This window comes from Bombina bombina, chromosome 8 (assembly GCF_027579735.1).
Source record: "Bombina bombina isolate aBomBom1 chromosome 8, aBomBom1.pri, whole genome shotgun sequence".
Taxonomy (NCBI): domain Eukaryota; kingdom Metazoa; phylum Chordata; class Amphibia; order Anura; family Bombinatoridae; genus Bombina; species Bombina bombina.
The window spans coordinates 17,732,137-17,754,690 of record NC_069506.1 but is presented as its reverse complement, the minus strand read 5'-3'; the positions used below and the strand labels follow the sequence as shown (position 1 = coordinate 17,754,690).

The window sequence follows — 22,554 nt, the reverse complement described above, 5'->3', positions numbered from 1 at the left end:
GATTTTGTATCTGATATCTTCTGTTATCTACAGCAAATCATTGTTTGACTCCAGATTAACATGGACCATGTTTTAAATGTCTGTAATTAGAATGCCTTTTAATTTAGAAATATTTAAAAAGTTGATCAAATTTCAAGTCTATGGGCCCCTATTTATCATGTGCTGGGCAGATGACGTTCCTTACCATGAGCCTCATCTGCCTTGGCTTGTGGCAAGGTGATGTTGCATGTGCAGTGCTGCCCCCTGCTTGCATGAGTAGGGGCTGTCAATCTTCCGTTCGGATTGGATTGTTATGATTAAAATTCTCAACACATAAGGTGGTGGAGAGGTTAAGTAGCTGCAGACTTAGAACTTAATTTTGTGCATTGCAGCTGCTTCAACAATAGATACAAGAAAGAATTTGAAGAAAAACAAATATAAAAAGTAAATTGGATTTTTTTGTTTTAATAACTGTATGCTGTATCTGAATCATGAAAAAACATATTTGGGTTTCATGTCCCTTTAAAGAAAAAACAACAAACTATTGAAATATTATTTGAAGTGAAATCTATGGGGCCGATTTATTAAGGCCTAAATGCATCTCTTTTCATGCGAGCCTTCAGGTTCGCCAGAAACAGGAGTTAAGAAGCAGTGGTCTTAAGACCGCTGCTCCTTAACTCGTCTGCCACCTCTGAGGCGACAGACAGAAATCAGCCCAATCTGATATGATCAGGTTGATTGACACCCCCTGCTGCTGCATTTATCGATGTGCGGCGGACATTAGTAAATTGGCCCCTATGCGTCATAATCTACTATTTTATTTATTTTATTAGTCGCTATATAAAATAAATCCTGCTCTTATTACACTACGTTCTAGTTATATTATGGAAACTTATAGATAGAGGTGTTATAATTGTCATCATGGCTCTATCAGTTGACATTTTTGAATGATCACACTAGACTTGCTAAACTTGCTATATTTTACTTAAAATGTGTGACATAGATTAAACTTTATTCAAACACACCCATAATGAATATGCAATGATAACTTAAGGGGAACACGATGACAAAGGACATTTTTTCCCAAGGTTTTTAAGAAAAGGATATTTTAGGCAAATCTCTATCTTACAAAACAGCAGTCGCTTAGATCTAGAATATCACAAAATATACATCCCCAAGCTTCATTTAGGGAATAGGAAAATTTAGATTTTTGCTTCTTTACAATTGTTTACAGAACCTGAGGCCCCAACAGCCCCAGGCGAAAAGATTGAAAGTGAGTGCGTGTTTTGCATCGCATATCCTCTCATATACGCATCAAATAAATGTTTGATTCCAGATTAACAAGCCATAATTAAATCCATGATTCGGATGAACTAATTTCAGTTTAGAAAGTGTAATACGGTGCTTAAATTATGAAACCTACAACATAAGTGTAGAACTACAGTGAGAGTAAAAGAAGGACATTGTGTGAGTCTTGTTATGAAATGGAGCATAATAAAAAGAAGTCCTGTTAAAAAAAACTATTACTAAAATGAATTTAATTCAAATAATATTGTCCTCAATGTAAAATAAAATATTGCTAAAATCTATTATCTTTATTGTTTCTTGTTTCCCTAACAGAATTCCCTTCAACTAAAGTACCTGAGAAACCAGGCGGTGAGTCTCAAATACAGTTTTTATTTGTTTGTTGTTATCACTTATCTTAATTATATAAATAAATATATTAAGTAATTAATAAGGTGAATAGAGAAGTAGTATTTTTAACACTATTGGGAAAAATTGCAAAAAAACTCCATAAGATTAATTTGTTTTAAGTTCACATATTGGTATTAATGATTTTAATTTAAATTCAATGGTAATTTCAGGTTTTATTTTTATAATAAACTGATGTTGGAAATCTCTTCCTTTTTCTATAATTTTACAGGCTATGAAGATTTGACGACACTGGGCAAAGAGTTTGTTACTGTGTTTATGCAGAATCATGACCCTAAAGAGACCCCACAACTGGAGCTTTTGGTTACCGGCACTAAACCATCCACCTCTGTTTCTGTCACAATTAACAAATCTGACTTTAGGAAGGACGTGAAGGTTAGAGAGGGAGAAACGGTGTCTATTCCTATCACAACAAATGTAGAGATGAGCGGATCAGACACATCACCAAGTTCTCTAGTGATTAAATCTGATGTTGAGGTTACCATTGTTTCTCGCAGCTATAAATACGGCAGTAGTGACACAGCTTTGCTTTACCCAGTGCATCTGTGGGGAGTTGAGTATTATATAATTACCCCTCCATGGGGGGCAGATGGAGCTTACCCAGAGTTCTCTGTGATTAATCATGAAAATCCCACAGTTGTTAACATTGACCTAAAAGGAGCTGTGAGTTTCCAACGAAAGAATTATCCAAAGGACAGCAAGCTTACACTCACCCTTGAACCTTTCCAGGCTGTCCAGATTCAGAGTACTGATGATCTCTCTGGCACTAAGGTAGTTACTGATCATCCTGTGGCAGTCCTCAGTGGGCACACATGTAGTCAGAAAAATGGAGATTGTGGCCATGTGTATGAACAGCTGTTGCCTGTGCCCAGCTGGGGATACTCATTCTTTGTCCCAGGCATGTCCTTCCAGCCCAAGTCTGATATTGTATTTATTATTCCTGCTAAAGATACAGAAATAAATTATCAATCAGGATCAGAAGAAGAAATAAAAAAACTATTAGCTGGAGAGGTTCTACAATTAGAAGTTACAGCATCATCGCCTTTAAATATCAATGCTGATAGTAAACTACAGGTCTTATTTTTTGGTACTGGTGGGACATTCAACACTAAACCATTTGACCCTTTCCTTACCAATGTTCCAGCAACTGAAAGATTTGCTATTGCTTATGAGCTCATTGGACAAGACAAGTTTGAAACCAATCTGGCTGTTTTTGTAATCAAGACCTCAGATAAACCAGGAATCACTGTTGATGGGAAGTTACCAGAAGGTGTTAAATGGAAAGAATTCCCTGGATCAAAGTATTCGTGGGGAGAATATAACTACGGAAGTGGTTTCAGTTATCACACAGTGGAACATCCTACGGTACCTTTTGGTCTCCTGAGCATTGGGTACTCTCCAAGCGTTAGCTACGGATCTGTGGCACCTTCTATCAGGGGTAATAATCTCTCGCTCTCTCTCTCTCTCTATATATATATATATATGTGTGTGTGTGTCCAGCTTTAGTTCAATCTTACTTGTAGGTTTTCAAAATGTGTGTGTGTGTATGTATATATATATATATATAATTAAAAAAAGAGCACTCTCACCACAACAGCAAATGCCAGGGTGCCAACGGTTGAATATAATAGATAAGAGGCGGCACTCACTGGTCTTTCCAAAGTGTACTTTAATATAACAAAGTGACCCCGAAACGTCACTTTGTTATATTAAAGTACACTTTGGAAAGACCAGTGAGTGCCGCCTCTTATCTATTATATATATATATATATATATATATATATATATATATAGTGAACAGGGTTTGTTCTAATAGCGCTTGCAGAAGATGTTCCTCATATGCATATAGTGGGGAGAATACAAGAAGAAATTTCCAAATGAGTAATAGATCTGTTAGATCAAATCAATGATAATAAATGATCACCGACTTAGGCCTGTTGATCTTCCCCCCAAGACCTAACAGATCTATTACTCATTTGGAAATTTCTTCATCTATTCTCCCCACTATATGCATATGAGGAACATCTTCTGCAAGCGCTATTAGAACAAACCCTGTTCACCATTTTTCTACCTTTAGTCTCACCAAGGAGGGTTGAGACACCACTAATAGCAGCTTACATTAGACTTTCTCATAAAGCATCTAACTGAAAAACAACTACTTCTCCATTTTTGGCGCAACTACCTACTTCCTCTGTTCTCGTTTATATATATATATATATATGTGTGTGTGTGTGTGTGTAAGTGTTGCATAAGCATTGATATAATGTTATATATATATTTTTTTTTAAATAGGGCCTGGAGCACCAAGTACAGGGATTAAAAGTAAGTTATAGTTGCATCTGATTATTTGTGTAATATTTATAAAGGAAAAAAAATAAAAATAATTGATTGGGAAAAATCCATAAGTAAGATACAGTGACATTTTCCTCTCTAGAAGATAGAGATCTCGTAGTGCTGATGGATTATTAACTCTCACCTTGTGAGAGTTGTGGGCTTTTGTAAAACCAGACTGTTAGTGAGAGCACATAGTATAATACAAGTTGAAAGTATCAGACAATTGTACTTCATTGATCGGGATATTTGTAGTTGTATATTTACATACTAGGTAACGTAACATGAATTAAACATGTATATACCATTGTTTATAGAACCTAAAGAGCCAACAGCTTCTGGGGAAAAGATAACAAGTGTTTCTCCTATTCATTTACAGTACATATAATGTGAAACCAACACTGCCATACATTTCGGAAAATCTTATATATTAGTAATTCATACTAAAAATTAAATGTAAACAAAATCTGTCCCTCTAGTTTTGTGTGTATATATATTTATACACACGCATCACACATATCTTTTATGCAAAGTAATTCTGTAGGTTTCACTGTCTGAATTCTGCATCTGCTATCCATATTTATCATTGCACAATTGCATAGTTTTACCTTATGTATATATGAAAAGCAAATTTAAAGGGACAGTCAAGTCCAAAAATTAACTTTCATGTTTCAAATAGAGCAAGTAATTTTAAACTTTCCAATTTACTTTTATCATCAATTTTGCTTTGTTCATTTGGTATTCTTAGTTAAAAGCTTAACCTAGGGGGTTCATATGCTAATTTCTTAAACCTTGAAGGCCGCCTCTAATCTAAATGCATTTTGATAGTTTTTCACCACTAGAGGGCATTAGTTCACGTGTTTCATATAGATAACATTGAGCTCAAGCACGTGAATTTACCATGGAGACAGCTCTGATTGGCTAAAATGCAAATCTGTCAAAAGAACTGAAATAATAGGGCAGTCTGCTGAGGCTTAGATACAAGGTAATTACAGAGGTAAAACGTATATAATTATAACTGTGTTGGCTATGCAAAACTGGGGAATTGGTAATTAAGGGATTATCTAGCTTTTAAAACAACAACAATTCTGGTCTTGACTGTCCCTTTAACTAAATATGAACATTACAGTAAATCTAAAAAGTTATGGCTTGACATAAAATGAAAAGAGGAATAATATTATTATTTTTTTTCATAATAAAATTATATATTTAAAATAAAAAATGTGATAAAAAACATTCTTAGAAATAAAATCTAGGCCCTTTCTCATTTTGCTAGTTGGCTTAAATAAAGAAAACTAAAAACCTACTATATTAATATTTCTATTTCTAGGTGTAGAAAAATTTGTGATTTTTTGGGGGGGGAAACTAATAGAATTGTGCAGCCAAGAAATTTTCGTTTAGAATATTTACAAAAATTTCTTTCCCTGAATATTTGGTGTCTGCACTATTTGTTATTTGTTTTGTTTAAAACTAAACGAATACTAAATTTAGTTAAACCTTTATATTCGTTTTCATTAAAACAAATTTAAATGTTTCAAAGCCACAGGTAAAAAGTTCATCTGTAGCTAAAATACCTTAAGGTTAACCCGATCCTCTTCTTGCCAGAACTATAGCCACGATAACTGCGGCTTAACTCTCTTGGTTCCCAGGACCGGCCTTAACTTTAGTGCAGGCCCTGGGAGCTGAGCGCATTAAGCCTCCTGTTAGCATGACCGGCTCTTGCAAGAAGAAGTTTGGAATAGCGCAGTCTCCAGAGCCTGTTAAAGTAACTATTAACCCCTTAAAGAAATAAAGGAAATGAATGAATACTGACGATTTTCATCAGTAATTTTTTGTTTTCTTTAAATTTCTTTGTGCATTTATTCAGATATTTGTTTTGTTAAAATGCCAATGAAAATCTGATTATTGGAATGAATGCACATCTCTATGAACTAATAAATAAGGTACCAATGTCAAGATTTCAAGATGGCTGTATGAGTTGACAATATTGACTGATCCCTTGCTGACCTTGGTTTATTTGGCAAAAAAGTACAAAATGCATGATATTTTAGACAGATATTCCCAGTGATAACACGAATAACATAATTGAATGCTGTGATAACATGACATTGGATGTTTTAAGTTTTTATAAACTTCATTGATGTTCATATTTTGGGAATGTGTATGTGGATATTTATTTATTTAAACACAACACTTTTGGTTCTTTACAATTGGGGCAAATTTAAATAACCAGCCATTACAAAGGGCTGGTTAATGCTCCTGCAAGCTTGTGATAGCGCAATATTGCCCTCCATTCGTAATCTAGGCCTTAGTTAATAAATATGATCTGTTAACTTAATGAGACCACATGACAATGGACGTTTCAAGCGCACACAGTGGTCTTGCTTAGATTTTTTTAATTTCACTCGTAAATCACTAATGATCATCTTTTGGGAATGAATATGTGGATATTTATTTATTGAAAATTAATTAACACTTTTGCTACCTTAAAATTTATTACAGAACCTGAGAAGCCAACAGCGCCAGGCGAGAAGATTGAAAGTGAGTGGGTTTTGTATATCAAATCAATGTTTAACTTCAGCTTAACAGGGGCATTATTTTAAATGTCTGTAATTAGACATAACGGCAACGCCTGACAGATAATTGTACATCACTGATCATGATCTTCATACATGTATTTGTAAATATTTGTTTATGTTCAATTATTTAAAAAAATGTTGCATCATGTAGGTACTCTTTTTTATTTTATTATTTGGTTTAAAAAAATGCTTCTTATGTTAAACCTAAATCTAGTTGTAGATAAGTTAGAGAATTATTTTATGGGAAACTAAAAGATAAGGTTTAAGCGTCATGAGTTTTAAGATGGGTGTGCGAGTTAACAATTTTGACTCATCCCACTAACCTTGCGGAACTTGTTTTATTTCCAAAGTACAAATGACATGATATTTTAGACAAACATTTCACTAATTACTCTTCAGTGATAACTTAATAAGACCACATGGCAATGAAAATTACAGTGAATATTTAAAGGGACATTAATAACTTTGAGATGTTAATATAAAATGATAAATCGTATATATATATATATATATATATATATATAAAAAAAATCTGCAATATACTTTAATTATTTGTTTTGCCCCCGTTTCCTTTAATTCCATTCTGAAATTGTGAGCTTTTCAGTTGCTGTTAGAAATGGAAGTGCAGAACACTTTTATATTCCACACAGTCATTGGCTACACACTCTAGTGACCTATTTATAACTGTCTCTAATTGGCCACAGCAGAGAAGGTAACCTAAGTTACAACATGGCAGCTTCCATTATTTTATAGACACTAAAACTTTACACTTATTTCATCAATATTTAAACTAATGAAGCTTTAAAAATACATCTGCATGTTATTCTCAGACTAATCTTTTCTTTATTTACTGTTTAATGTCCCTTTTATAGTGCACACAGAGATCTTGCTTAAATGTTGTGAATTTCACCCAATGTATAATACTGATCTTCATCTGTTTTGAATGAATATGTGGATATTTATTAATAGAAATATTAACACTTTTGCTTCTTTACAATTATTTACAGAACCTAAGAAGCCAACAGCACCAGGAGAGAAGATTGGAAGTGAGTGAGGATTTTGTATCTGATATCCTCTGTTATCTACAGCAAATCATTGTTTGACTCCAGCTTAACAGGGACCATGTTTTAAATGTCTGTAATTAGAATGCCTTTTAATTTAGAAATATTTAAAAATTGATCAAATTTTAAGTCTATGGGCCCCTATTTATCATGTGCTGGGCAGATGACGTTCCTTACCATGAGCCTCATCTGCCTGGCCTTGTGGCAAGGTGCTGTTGCATGTGCAGTGCTGCCCCCTGCTTGCATGAGTAGGGGCTGTCAATCTTCCATTCGGATTGGATTGTTATGATTAAAATTCTCAACACATAAGGTGGTGGAGAGGTTAAGTAGCTGCAGACTTAGAACTTAATTTAGTGCATTGCAGCTGCTTCAACAATAGATACAAGAAAGAATTTGAAGAAAAAAAAATATAAAAAGTAAATTGGATTTTTTTTTTGTAATAATTGTATGCTGTATCTGGATCATGAAAAAACAAGTAAAATCTATGGGGCCGATTTATTAAGGCCTAAATGCATCTCTTTTCATGCGAGCCTTCAGGTTCGCCTGAAACAGGAGTTAAGAAGCAGTGGTCTTAAGACCGCTGCTCCTTAACTCGTCTGCCACCTCTGAGGCGACAGACAGAAATCAGCCCGATCTGATATGATCAGGTTGATTGACACCCCCTGCTGCTGCATTTATCGATGTGCGGCGGACATTAGTAAATTGGCCCCTATGCGTCATAATCTACTATTTTATTTATTGTATTAGTCACTATATAAAACAAATCCTGCTCTTATTACACTACGTTCTAGTTATATTATGGAAACTTATAGATAGAGGTGTTATAATTGTCATCATGGCTCTATCAGTTGACATTTTTGAATGATCACACTAGACTTGCTAAACTTGCTATATTTTACTTAAAATGTACGACATAGATTAAACTTTATTCAAACACTCCCATAATGAATATGCAGTGATAACTTAAGGGGAACACGATGACAATGGACGTTTTTTTCCCCAAGGTCTTTAGGAAAAGTATATTTTAGGCAAATCTCTATCTTACAAAACAACAGTCGCTTAGATCTAGAATTTCACCAAATATACATCCCCAAGCTTCATTTAGGGAATGGGAAAATTTACAGAACCTGAGGCCCCAACAGCCCCAGGCGAGAAGATTGAAAGTGAGTGCGTGTTTTGTATCGCATATCCTCTCATATACGCATCAAATAATGTTTGATTCCAGATTAACAAGCCATAATTAAATCCATGATTCGGATGAACTAATTTCAGTTTAGAAAGTGTAATACGGTGCTTAAATTATGAAACCTACAACATAAGTGTAGAACTACAGTGAGAGTAAAAGAAGGACATTGTGTGAGTCTTGTTATGAAATGGAGCATAATAAAAAGAAGTCCTGTTAAAAAAAACTATTACTAAAATGAATTTAATTCAAATAATATTGTCCTCAATGTAAAATAAAATATTGCTAAAATCTATTATCTTTATTGTTTCTTGTTTCCATAACAGAATTCCCTTCAACTAAAGTACCTGAGAAACCAGGCGGTGAGTCTCAAATACAGTTTTTATTTGTTTGTTGTTATCACTTATCTTAATTATATAAATAAATATATTAAGTAATTAATAAGGAGAATAGAGAAATAGTATTTTTAACACTATTGGGAAATATTGCAAAAAAACTCCATAGGATTAATTTGTTTTAAGTTCACATATTGGTATTAATGTTTTTAATTTAAATTCAATGGTAATTTCAGGTTTTATTTTTATAATAAACTGATGTTGGAAATCTCTTCCTTTTTCTATAACTTTACAGGCTATGAAGATTTGACATCACTGGGCAAAGAGTTTGTTACTGTGTTTATGCAGAATCATGACCCTAAAGAGACCCCACAACTGGAGCTTCTGGTTACCGGCACTAAACCGTCCACCTCTGTTTCTGTCACAATTAACAAATCTGACTTTAGGAAGGACGTTAAGGTTGGAGAGGGAGAAACGGTGTCTATTCCTATCACAACAAATGTAGAGATGAGCGGATCAGACACATCACCAAGTTCTCTAGTGATTAAATCTGATGTTGAGGTTACCATTGTTTCTCGCAGCTATAAATACGGCAGTAGTGACACAGCTTTGCTTTACCCAGTGCATCTGTGGGGAGTTGAGTATTATATAATTACCCCTCCATGGGGGGCAGATGGAGCTTACCCAGAGTTCTCTGTGATTAATCATGAAAATCCCACAGTTGTTAACATTGACCTAAAAGGAGCTGTGAGTTTCCAAGGAAAGAATTATCCAAAGGACAGCAAGCTTACACTCACCCTTGAACCTTTCCAGGCTGTCCAGATTCAGAGTACTGATGATCTCTCTGGCACTAAGGTAGTTACTGATCATCCTGTGGCAGTCCTCAGTGGGCACACATGTAGTCAGAAAAATGGAGATTGTGGCCATGTGTATGAACAGCTGTTGCCTGTGCCCAGCTGGGGATATTCATTCTTTGTCCCAGGCATGTCCTTCCAGCCCAAGTCTGATATTGTATTTATTATTCCTGCTAAAGATACAGAAATAAATTATCAATCAGGATCAGAAGAAGAAATAAAAAAACTATTAGCTGGAGAGGTTCTACAATTAGAAGTTACAGCATCATCGCCTTTAAATATCAATGCTGATAGTAAACTACAGGTCTTATTTTTTGGTACTGGTGGGACATTCAACACTAAACAATTTGACCCTTTCCTTACCAATGTTCCAGCAACTGAAAGATTTGCTATTGCTTATGAGCTCATCGGACAAGACAAGTTTGAAACCAATCTGGCTGTTTTTGTAATCAAGACCTCAGATAAACCAGGAATCACTGTTGATGGGAAGTTACCAGAAGGTGTTAAATGGAAAGAATTCCCTGGATCAAAGTATTCGTGGGGAGAATATAACTACGGAAGTGGCTTCAGTTATCACACAGTGGAACATCCTACAGAACCTTTTGGTTTGCTCAGCATTGGGTACTCTCCAAGCGTTAGCTACGGATCTGTGGCACCTTCTATCAGGGGTAATAATCTCTCTCTCTCTCTCTCTCTCTCTCTCTCTCTCTCTCTCTCTCTCTATATATATATATATATATATATATATATATATATGTGTGTGTGTGTGTGTGTGTGTGTGTGTCCAGCTTTAGTTCAATCTTACTTGTAGGTTTTCAAAATGTGTGTGTGTATGTATATATATATATATATATATATACATAATTAATTAAAAAAGGAGCACTCTCACCACAACAGCAAATGCCAGGGTGCCAACGGTTGAATATAATAGATAAGAGGCGGCACTCACTGGTCTTTCCAAAGTGTACTTTAATATAACAAAGTGACCCCGAAATGTCACTTTGTTATATTAAAGTACACTTTGGAAAGACCAGTGAGTGTCGCCTCTTATCTATTATATATATATATATATATATATATATATATAGTGAACAGGTTTTGTTCTAATAGCGCTTGCAGAAGATGTTCCTCATATGCATATAGTGGGGAGAATACAAGAAGAAATTTCTAAATGAGTAATAGATCTGTTAGATCAAATCAATGATAATAAATGCTCACCGACTTAGGCCTGTTGATCTTCCCCCCAGGACCTAACAGATCTATTACTCATTTGGAAATTTCTTCATCTATTCTCCCCACTATATGCATATGAGGAACATCTTCTGCAAGCGCTATTAGAACAAACCCTGTTCACCATTTTTCTACCTTTAGTCTCACCAAGGAGGGTTGAGACACCACTAATAGCAGCATACATTAGACTTTCTCATAAAGCATCTAACTGCAAAACAACTACTTCTCCATTTTTGGCGCAACTACCTGCTTCCTCTGTTCTCGTTTATATATATATATGTGTGTGTGTGTAAGTGTTGCATAAGCATTGATATAATGTTATATATATATTTTTTTTTAAATAGGGCCTGGAGCACCAAGTACAGGGATTAAAAGTAAGTTCTAGTTGCATCTGATTATTTGTGTAATATTTATAAAGGAAAAAAAAAAATTAATAATTGATTGGGAAAAATCCATAAGTAAGATACAGTGAAAATTTCCTCTCTAGAAGATAGAGATCTCGTAGTGCTGATAGATTAATAACTCTCACCTTGTGAGAGTTGTGGGCTTTTGTAAAACCAGACTCTTAGTAACAGCACATAGTACAATACAAGTTGAAAGTATCAGACAATTGTACTTCATTGATCTGGATTTTTGTTGTTGTATATATACATACTAGGTAACGTAACATGAATTAAACATGTATATAGCATTGTTTATAGAACCTAAAGAGCCAACAGCTTCTGGGGAAAAGATAACAAGTGAATATAAGCTCTGTGTCCTAGGAGTATATCAAATAGATGTTATTTGACTACAATTATTTATAAGTAAAAATGTAAATGTCTTCTCTAAAAAGCAAGTGTTTCTCCTATTCATTTACAGTACATATAATGTGAAACCAACACTGCCATACATTTCGGAAAATCTTATATATTAGTAATTCATACTAAAAATGAAATGTAAACAAAATCTGTCCCTCTAGTTTTGTGTGTATATATATATATTTATACACACACATCACACATATCTTTTATGTATAGTAATTCTGTAGGTTTCACTGTCTGAATTCTGCATCTGCTATCCATATTTATCATTGCACAAGTGCATAGTTTTACCTTATGTATATATGAAAAGCAAATTTAAAGGGACAGTCAAGTCCAAAAAAAACTTTCATGTTTCAAATAGGGCATGTAATTTTAAAGAACTTTCCATTTTACTTTTATCATCAATTTTGCTTTGTTCATTTGGTATTCTTAGTTAAAAGCTTAACCTAGGATGTTCATATGCTAATTTCTTAAACCTTGAAGGCCGCCTCTAATCTAAATGCATTTTGATAGTTTTTCACCACTAGAGGGCATTAGTTCACGTGTTTCATATAGATAACATTGAGCTCAAGCACGTGAATTTACCATGGAGACAGCTCTGATTGGCTAAAATGCAAAACTGTCAAAAGAACTGAAATAATAGGGCAGTCTGCTGAGGCTTAGATACAAGGTAATTACAGAGGTAAAACGTATATAATTATAACTGTGTTGGCTATGCAAAACTGGGGAATTGGTAATTAAGGGATTATCTAGCTTTTAAAACAACAACAATTCTGGTCTTGACTGTCCCTTTAACTAAATATGAACATTACAGTAAATCTAAAAAGTTATGGCTTGACATAAAATGAAAAGAGGAATAATATTATTATTTTTTTCATAATAAAATTCTTTGCTGCAGGCTTAAATGGAGCATAATAAAAAGAAGTCCTGTTAAAAAAAAATTATTACTAAAATGAATTTAATTCAAATAATATTGTCCTCAATGTAAAATAAAATATTGCTAAAATCTATTATCTTTATTCTTTCTTGTTTCCATAACAGAATTCCCTTCAACTAAAGTACCTGAGAAACCAGGTGGTGAGTCTCAAATACTGTTTTTATTTATTTGTTTTTATCACTTATCTTAATTATATAAATAAATATATTAAGTAATTAATAAGCAGAATAGAGAAGTAGTATTTTTAACACTATTGGAAAATATTGCAAAAACATTCCATAGGATTAATTTGTTTTATGTTGACATATTGGTATTAATGTTTGTAATTTAAATTCAATGGTAATTTCAGGTTTTATTTTTATAATAAACTGATGTTGGAAATCTCTTCCTTTTTCTATAACTTTTCAGGCTATGAAGATTTGACATCACTGGGCAAAGAGTTTGTCACCGTGTTTATGCAGAATCATGACCCTAAAGAGACCCCACAACTGGAGCTTTTGGTTACCGGCACTAAACCGTCCACCTCTGTTTCTGTCACCATTAACAAATCTGACTTTAGGAAGGACGTGAAGGTTGGAAAGGGAGAAACGGTGTCTATTCCTATCACAACAAATGTAGAGATGAGTGGATCAGACACATCACCAAGTTCTCTAGTGATTAAATCTGATGTTGAGGTTACCATTGTTTCTCGCAGCTATAAATACGGCAGTAGTGACACAGCTTTGCTTTACCCAGTGCGTCTGTGGGGAGTTGAGTATTATATAATTACCCCTCCATGGGGGGCAGATGGAGCTTACCCAGAGTTCTCTGTGATTACCCATGAAAATCCCACAGTTGTTAACATTGACCTAAAAGGAGCTGTGAGTTTCCAAGGAAAGAATTATCCAAAGGACAGCAAACTCACACTCACCCTTAAACCTTTCCAGGCTGTCCAGATTCAGAGTACTGATGATCTCTCTGGCACTAAGGTAGTTGCTGATCATCCTGTGGCAGTCCTCAGTGGGCACACATGTAGTCAGAAAAATGGAGATTGTGGCCATGTGTATGAACAGCTGTTGCCTGTGCCCAGCTGGGGATACTCATTCTTTGTCCCGGGCATGTCCTTCCAGCCCAAGTCTGATATTGTGTTTATTATTCCTGCTAAAGATACAGAAATAAATTATCAATCAGGATCAGAAGAAAAAATAAAAGAATTATTAGCTGGAGAGGTTCTACAATTAGAAGTTACAGCATCATCACCATTGAATATCAATGCTGATAGTAAACTACAGGTCTTATTTTTTGGTACTGGCGGGACATTCAACACTAAACCATTTGACCCTTTCCTTACCAATGTTCCAGCTACTGAAAGATTTGCTATTACTTATGAGCTCATTGGACAAGACAAGTTTGAAACCAATCTGGCTGTTTTTGTAATCAAGACCTCAGATAAACCAGGAATCACTGTTGATGGGAAGTTTCCAGAAGGTATTAAATGGAAAGAATTCCCTGGATCAAAGTATTCGTGGGGAGAATATAACTACGGAAGTGGCTTCAGTTATCACACAGTGGAACATCCTACAGAACCTTTTGGTCTGCTGAGCATTGGGTACTCTCCAAGCGTTAGCTACGGATCTGTGGCCCCTTCTATCAGGGGTAATAATCTCTCTCTCTCTCTCTCTCTCTCTCTCTCTATATATATATATATATATATATATATATATATATATATATATATATATTTATATATATATGTGTGTGTGTGTCCAGCTTTAGTTCAATCTTACTTGTAGGTTTTCAAAATGTGTGTGTGTGTATATATATATATATATATATATATATATATATAATTCAAAAAAGAGCACTCTCACCACAACAGCAAATGTCAGGGTACCAACGGTTGAATATAATAGATAAGAGGTGGCACTCACTGGTCTTTCCATAGTGTACTTTAATATAACAAAATGACCCCGAAACGTCACTTTGTTATATTAAAGTACACTTTGGAAAGACCAGTGAGTGCCGCCTCTTATCTATTTTATATATATATATATATATATATATATGTGTGTGTGTGTGTGTGTGTGTGTGTGTGTGTGTAAGTGTTGCATTGATATAATGTTATATATATATATTTTTTTTTAAATAGGACCTGGAGCACCAAGTACAGGGATTAAAAGTAAGTTATAGTTGCATCTGATTATTTGTGTAATATTTATAAAGGAAAAAAAAAAAAATAATTGATTGGGAAAAATCCATAAGTAAGATACAGTGACATTTTCCTCTTTAGAAGATAGAGATCTCGTAGTGCTGATAGATTATTAACTCTCACCTTGTGAGAGTTGTGGGCTTTTGTAAAACCAGACTCTTAGTGAGAGCACATACTACAATACAAGTTGAAAGTATCAGACAATTGTACTTCATTGATCTGGATTTTTGTTGTTGTATATATACATACTAGGTAACGTAACATGAATTAAACATGTATATAGCATTGTTTATAGAAAATAAAGAGCCAACAGCTTCTGGGGAAAAGATAACAAGTGAATATATGCTCTGTGTCCTAGGAGTATATCAAATAGATGTTATTTGACTAAAATTATTTATAAGTAAAAATGTAAATGTCTTCTCTAAAAAGCAAGTGTTTCTCCTATTCATTTACAGTACATATAATATGAAACCAACACTGCCATACATTTCGGAAAATCTTATATATTAGTAATTCATACTAAAAATTAAATGTAAACAAAATCTGTCCCTCTAGTTTTGTGTGTATATATATATATTTATACACACACATCACACATATCTTTTATGTAAAGTAATTCTGTAGGTTTCACTGTCTGAATTCTGCATCTGCTATCCATATTTATCATTGCACAAGTGCATAGTTTTACCTTATGTATATATGACATGCAAATTTAAAGGGACAGTCAAGTCCAAAAAAATCTTTCATGTTTCAAATAGGGCATGTAATTTTAAACAACTTTCCAATTTACTTTTATCTTCAATTTTGCTTTGTTCATTTGGTATTCTTAGTTGAAAGCTAAACCTAAGTGGTTCATATGCTAATTTCTTAAACCTTGAAGGCCGCCTCTAATCTAAATGCATTTTAATAGTTTTCACCACTAGAGGGCATTAGTTCACGTGTTTCATATAGATAACATTAAGCTCAAACACGTGAATTTACCATGGAGACAGCTCTGATTGGCTAAAATGCAAATCTGTCAAGAAACTGAAATAATGGGGAAGTCTGCTGAGGCTTAGATACAAGGTAATTACAGAGGTAAAATGTGTATAATTATAACTGTGTTGGCTATGCAAAACTGGGGAATTGGTAATTAAGGGATTATCTAGCTTTTAAAACAACAACAATTCTGGTCTTGACTGTCCCTTTAACTAAATATGAACATTACAGTAAATCTAAAAAGTTATGGTTTGACATAAAAAGAAAAGAGGAATAATATTATTATTTTTTTCATAATAAAATTACATATTTAAAATAAAAAATAATGTGATAAAAACATTCTTAGAAATAAAATCTAGGCCCTTTTTCATTTTGCTAGTTGGCTTAAATAAAGAAAACTAAAAATCTACTATATTAATATTTCTATTTCTAGGTGTAGAAAAATTTGTGATTTTTTTTGGGGGGAAACTAATAGAAATGTGCAGCCAAGAAATTTTCGTTTAGAATATTTACAAAAATTTCTTTCCCTGAATATTTGGTGTCTGCACTATTTGTTATTTGTTTTGTTTAAAACTAAACGAATACTAAATTTAGTTAAACCTTTATATTCGTTTTCATTAAAACAAATTTAAATGTTTCAAAGCCACAGCAAAAAGTTCACCTGTAGCTAAAATACTTTAAGGTTAACCCGATCCTCTTCTTGCCAGAACTATAGCCACAATAACTGCGGCTTAACTCTCTTTGTTCCCAGGACCGGCCTTAACTTTAGTGCAGGTCCTGGGAGCTAAGCGCATTAAGCCTCCTGTTAGCATGACCGGCTCTTGCAAGAAGAAGATTGGAATAGCGCAGTCTCCAGAGCCTGTTAAAGTAACTATTAACCCCTTAAAGAAATAAAGGAAATGAATGAATACTGACAATTTTTTATCAGTAATTTTTTGTTCTCTTTAAATTTCTTTGTGCATTTATTCAGATATTTGTTTTGTTAAAATGCAAATGAAAATCTGATTATTGGAATGAATGCACATCTCTATGAACTAATAAATAAGGTACCAATGTCAAGATTTCAAGATTGCTGTATGAGTTGACAATATTGACTGATCCCTTGCTGAACTTGGTTTATTTGGCACAGAAGTACAAAATGCATGATATTTTAGACAGACATTCCCAGTGATAACATGACATTGGACGTTTTAAGTTTTTATGAACTTCATTGATGTTCATATTTTGGGAATGAGTATGTGAATATTTATTTATTTAAACACAACATTTTTGGTTCTTTACAATTGTTTTGAAAGTGAGTGCGTGTTTTGCATCTGATATTCTCTGATATCCACATCAAATATTTAGGGCTAGATCACGCAAAGAGCTCTATAATAACGTGCCCCCCCTTAAAGGGACAAATTTAAATAACCTGCCATTACAAGGGGCTGGTTAATTCTCCCGTGAGCTTGTGATAGCGCAATATTGCCCTCCATTCGTAATCTAGGCCTTAGTTAATAAATATGATCTGTTAACTTAATGAGACCACATGACAATGGACGTTTCAAGCGCACACAGTGGTCTTGCTTAGATTTTTTTAATTTCACTCGTAAATCACGATGTTCATCTTTTGGGAATGAATATGTGGATATTTATTTATTGAAAATTAATTAACACTTTTGCTACCTTAAAATTTATTACAGAACCTGAGAAGCCAACAGCGCCAGGCGAGAAGATTGAAAGTGAGTGGGTTTTGTGTATCAAATCAATGTTTAACTTCAGCTTAACAGGGGCATTATTTTAAATGTCTGTAATTAGACATAACGGCAACGCCTGACAGATAATTGTACAGCACTGATCATGATCTTCATACATGTATTTGTAAATATTTGTTTATGTTCAATTATTTAAAAAAAATGTTACATCATGTAGGTACTCTTTTTTATTTTATTATTTGGTGTAAAAAAATGCTTCTTATGTTAAACCTAAATCTAGTTGTAGATAAGTTAGAGAATTATTTTATGGGAAACTAAAAGATAAGGTGTAAGTGTCAAGAGTTTTAAGATGGGTGTGCGAGTTAACAATTTTGACTCATCCCACTAGCCTTGCAGAACTTGTTATATTTGCAAAGTACAAATGACATGATATTTTAGACAAACATTTCACTAATTACTATGCAGTGATAACTTAATAAGACCACATGGCAATGAAAATTACAGTAAATATTTAAAGGGACATTAAAAACTTTGAGATGTTAATATAAAATGATAAATTGCATATATATATATATATATATATAAGAAATCTGCAATATACTTTAATTATTTGTTTTACCCCCTTTCCTTTAATTTCATTCTGAAATTGTGAGCTTTTCCTGTTAGAAATGGAAGTGCAGAACACTTTTATATTCCACACAGCCATTGGCTACACACTCTAGTGACCTATTTATAACTGTCTCTAATTGGCCACAGCAGAGAAGGTAACCTAAGTTACAACATGGCAACTCCCCTTATTTTATAGACACTAAAACTTTACACTTATTTCATCAATATTTAAACTAATGAAGCTTTAAAACTACATCTGCATGTTATTCTCAGACTAATCTTTTCTTTATTTAGTTTAATGTCCCTTTATAGTGCACACAGAGATTTTGCTTAAATGTTGTGAATTTCACCCAATGTATAATACTGATCTTCATCTTTTTTGAATGAATATGTGGATATTTATTAATAGAAATATTAACACTTTTGCTTCTTTACAATTATTTACAGAACCTAAGAAGCCAACAGCACCAGGAGAGAAGATTGGAAGTGAGTGAGGATTTTGTTTCTCATCGCATCTCTTTTCATGCGAGCCTTCAGGTTCGCCAGAAACAGGAGTTAAGAAGCAGTGGTCTTAAGACCGCTGCTCCTTAACTCGTCCGCCACCTCTGAGGCGGCAGACAGAAATCAGCCCGATCTGATATGATCAGGTTGATTGACACCCTCTGCTGCTGCATTTATCGATGTGCGGCGGACATTAGTAAATTTTTTTTTTTTAGTAAAGTTTTTATGAACTTCATTGATGTTCATATTTTGGGAATGAGTATGTGAATATTTATTTATTTAAACACATCACTTTTGGTTCTTTACAATTGTTTTGAAAGTGAGTGCGTGTTTCGCATCTGATATTTTCTGATATCCACATCAAATATTTAGGGCTAGATAACGCAAGGAGCTCTATAATAACGTGCCCCCCTTAAAGGGGCAAATTTAAATAACCAGCCATTACAAGGGGCTGGTTAATTCTCCCGTGAGCTTGTGATAGCGCAATATTGCCCTCCATTCGTAATCTAGGCCTTAGTTAATAAATATGATCTGTTAACTTAATGAGACCACATGACAATGGACGTTTCAAGCGCACACAGTGTTCTTGCTTAGATTTTTTGAATTTCACTCGTAAATCACTGATGTTCATCTTTTGGGAATGAATATGTAGATATTTATTTATTGAAAATTAATTAACACTTTTGCTACCTTAAAATTTATTACAGAACCTGAGAAGCCAACAGCCCCAGGCGAAAAGATTGAAAGTTAGTGGGTTTTGTATTTTAAATCAATGTTTAACTTCAGCTTAACAGGGGCATTATTTTAAATGTCTGTAATTAGACATAACGGCAACGACTGACAGATAATTGTACAGCACTGATCATGATCTTCATACATGTATTTGTAAATATTTGTTTATGTTCAATTATTTAAAAAAAAATTTTGCATCATGTAGGTACTCTTTTTTATTTTATTATTTGGTGTAAAAAATGCTTCTTATGCTAAACCTAAATCTAGTTGTAGGTAAGTTAGAGAATTATTTTATGGGAAACTAAAAGATAAGGTTTAAGCGTCATGAGTTTTAAGATGGGTGTGCGAGTTAACAATTTTGACTCATCCCACTAGCCTTGCGGAACTTGTTTTATTTCCAAAGTACAAATTACATGATATTTTAGACAAACATTTCTCTAATTACTATGCAGTGATAACTTAATAAGACCACATGGCAATGAACATTACAGTGAATATTTAAAAGGACATTAAAAACTTTGAGATGTTAATATAAAATGATAAATCGTACATATATATAAAAAAATCTGCAATATATTTTAATTGTTTGTTTTGTCCCCTTTTCTTTAATTCCATTCTGAAATTGTGAGCTTTTCAGTTCCTGTTAGAAATGGAAGTGTAGAACACTGTTATATTCCACACAGCCATTGGCTACACACTCTAGTGACCTATTTATAACTGTCTCTAATTGGCCACAGCAGAGAAGCTAACCTAAGTTACAACATGGCAGCTCCCATTGCTTTATAGACACTAAAACTTTACACTTATTTCATCAATATTTAAACTAATGAAGCTTTAGAAATACATCTGCATGTTATTCTCAGACTAATCTTTTCTTTATTTACTGTTTAATGTCCCTTTATAGTGCATACAGAGATCTTGCTTAAATGTTGTGAATTTCACCCAATGTATAATACTGATCTTCATCTGTTTTGAATGAATATGTGGATATTTATTAATAGAAATATTAACACTTTTGCTCTTTACAATTATTTACAGAACCTAAGAAGCCAACAGCACCAGGAGAGAAGATTGGAAGTGAGTGAGGATTTTGTATCTGATATCTTCTGTTATCTACAGCAAATCATTGTTTGACTCCAGATTAACATGGACCATGTTTTAAATGTCTGTAATTAGAATGCCTTTTAATTTAGAAATATTTAAAAAGTAGATCAAATTTAAAGTCTGTGGGCCCCTATTTATCATGTGCTGGGCAGATGACGTTCCTTACCATGAGCCTCATCTGCCTTGGCTTGTGGCAAGGTGATGTTGCATGTGCAGTGCTGCCCCCTGCTTGCATGAGTAGGGGCTGTCAATCTTCCGTTCGGATTGGATTGTTATGATTAAAATTCTCAACACATAAGGTGGTGGAGAGGTTAAGTAGCTACAGACTTAGAACTTAATTTAGTGCATTGCAGCTGCTTCAACAATAGATACCACAGAGAGAATGAAAAAAAAAAAATATAAAAAGTAAATTGGATTTTTTTTTTTAATAACTGTATGCTGTATCTGAATCATGAAAAAACATATTTGGGTTTCATGTCCCTTTAAAGAAAAAACAACAAACTATTGAAATATTATTTGAAGTAAAATCTATGGGGCCGATTTATTAAGGCCTAAATGCATCTCTTTTCATGCGAGCCTTCAGGTTCATCAGAAACAGGAGTTAAGAAGCAGTGGTCTTAAGACCGCTGCTCCTTAACTCGTCCGTCACCTCTGAGGCGGCAGACAGAAATCAGCCCGATCTGATATGATCAGGTTGATTGACACCCCCTGCTGCGGCATTTATCGATGTGCGGCGGACATTAGTAAATTGGCCCCTATGCTTCATAATTAGGGATGGACGAATGTATAAATTTTCGAATTTCGAATGTAGAACGAATGTTATTACCGAAATTCGAATTCTAAATCCGAATGTCGATAAGAACGAATATTCTTAAAAATTCGAAAATCGAATGTTATTTACAGTTTTCGAATGTCACTTTCGAATTCGAATTTTTATAATTATATCGAATGTCCACATTCGAAATTTCGAATTTAACATTCTATTTAACAAATACTATTCAGAAGTTCAATAGTTCATGTGGTAGGGCTGGAATCTAGTAAATTGATACATAAATAGATACAAATAAATCATTTCGAATGTTTCCATATAGAATATTGCATAATTCGAATATTACATTTAAAGAAAGCATTAGAAATACTATTACAAACAAATAAATTCGAATTTTTCGAATTTGAATATAAATTCAAATTTTTCGAATTCGAATATTGCATAATTCGAATATTACATTTAAAGAAAAAGCATTAGAAATACTATTACAATCTAAATTCAAATTTTTCGAAAAGAATATTTTCAAATGTAATCGTAAAATTCAAAACCGAACATTCGAAATCGAATGTTAGAATGTTATGTAAACATTCAAAATTCGGTTCGAATGAACGAATGTGTTAAAATTCGTGCCATTTTTCGAATGTTGCGAAACATTCGCCCATCCCTAGTCATAATCTACTATTTTATTTATTTTATTAGTCATTATGTAAAACAAATCCTGCTCTTATTACACTATGTTCTAGTTATATTATGGAAACTTATAGATAGAGGTGTTATAATTGTCATCATGGCTCTATCAGTTGACATTTTTGAATGATCACACTAGACTTGCTAAACTTGCTATATTTTACTTAAAATGTACGACATAGATTAAACTTTATTCAAACACACCCATAATGAATATGCAGTGATAACTTAAGGGGAACACGATGACAATGGACGTTTTTTTCCCAAGGTTTTTAAGAAAAGGATAT

The 22,554-nt window shown here is 33.6% G+C and overlaps 2 protein-coding genes across 2 annotated transcripts; both read left to right on the top strand.

Annotated features, from left to right (window-relative positions):
• The first annotated feature begins 170 nt into the window (after window positions 1-170).
• LOC128638762 (IgGFc-binding protein-like) lies at window positions 171-7,705 on the top strand. Its single transcript, XM_053690899.1, has 5 exons — window positions 171-216; window positions 1,600-1,635; window positions 1,904-3,130; window positions 5,673-5,788; window positions 7,610-7,705. The coding sequence occupies exons 1-5, from the start codon at window positions 171-173 to the stop codon at window positions 7,703-7,705; spliced, it is 1,521 nt and encodes a 506-aa protein (XP_053546874.1).
• A 1,066-nt stretch (window positions 7,706-8,771) lies between these two features.
• On the top strand, window positions 8,772-20,841 carry LOC128638761 (uncharacterized). Its single transcript, XM_053690898.1, has 7 exons — window positions 8,772-8,826; window positions 9,173-9,208; window positions 9,477-10,703; window positions 13,110-13,145; window positions 13,414-14,640; window positions 16,923-17,038; window positions 20,746-20,841. The coding sequence occupies exons 1-7, from the start codon at window positions 8,772-8,774 to the stop codon at window positions 20,839-20,841; spliced, it is 2,793 nt and encodes a 930-aa protein (XP_053546873.1).
• Window positions 20,842-22,554: the final 1,713 nt, after the last annotated feature.

Coding starts and splice junctions, on each gene's coding strand:
- LOC128638761 (XM_053690898.1), top strand. CDS start 8,772: ATGGGAAAATTTACAGAACCTGAGGCCCCAACAGCCCCAGGCGAGAAG. Junction 13,146..13,413: donor AGTACCTGAGAAACCAGGTG/GTGAGTCTCAAA, acceptor ATAACTTTTCAG/GCTATGAAGATTTGACATCA. Junction 17,039..20,745: donor AGTCTCCAGAGCCTGTTAAA/GTAACTATTAAC, acceptor AATTATTTACAG/AACCTAAGAAGCCAACAGCA.
- LOC128638762 (XM_053690899.1), top strand. CDS start 171: ATGACGTTCCTTACCATGAGCCTCATCTGCCTTGGCTTGTGGCAAG. Junction 217..1,599: donor CTGCCTTGGCTTGTGGCAAG/GTGATGTTGCAT, acceptor TTTCCCTAACAG/AATTCCCTTCAACTAAAGTA. Junction 1,636..1,903: donor AGTACCTGAGAAACCAGGCG/GTGAGTCTCAAA, acceptor ATAATTTTACAG/GCTATGAAGATTTGACGACA.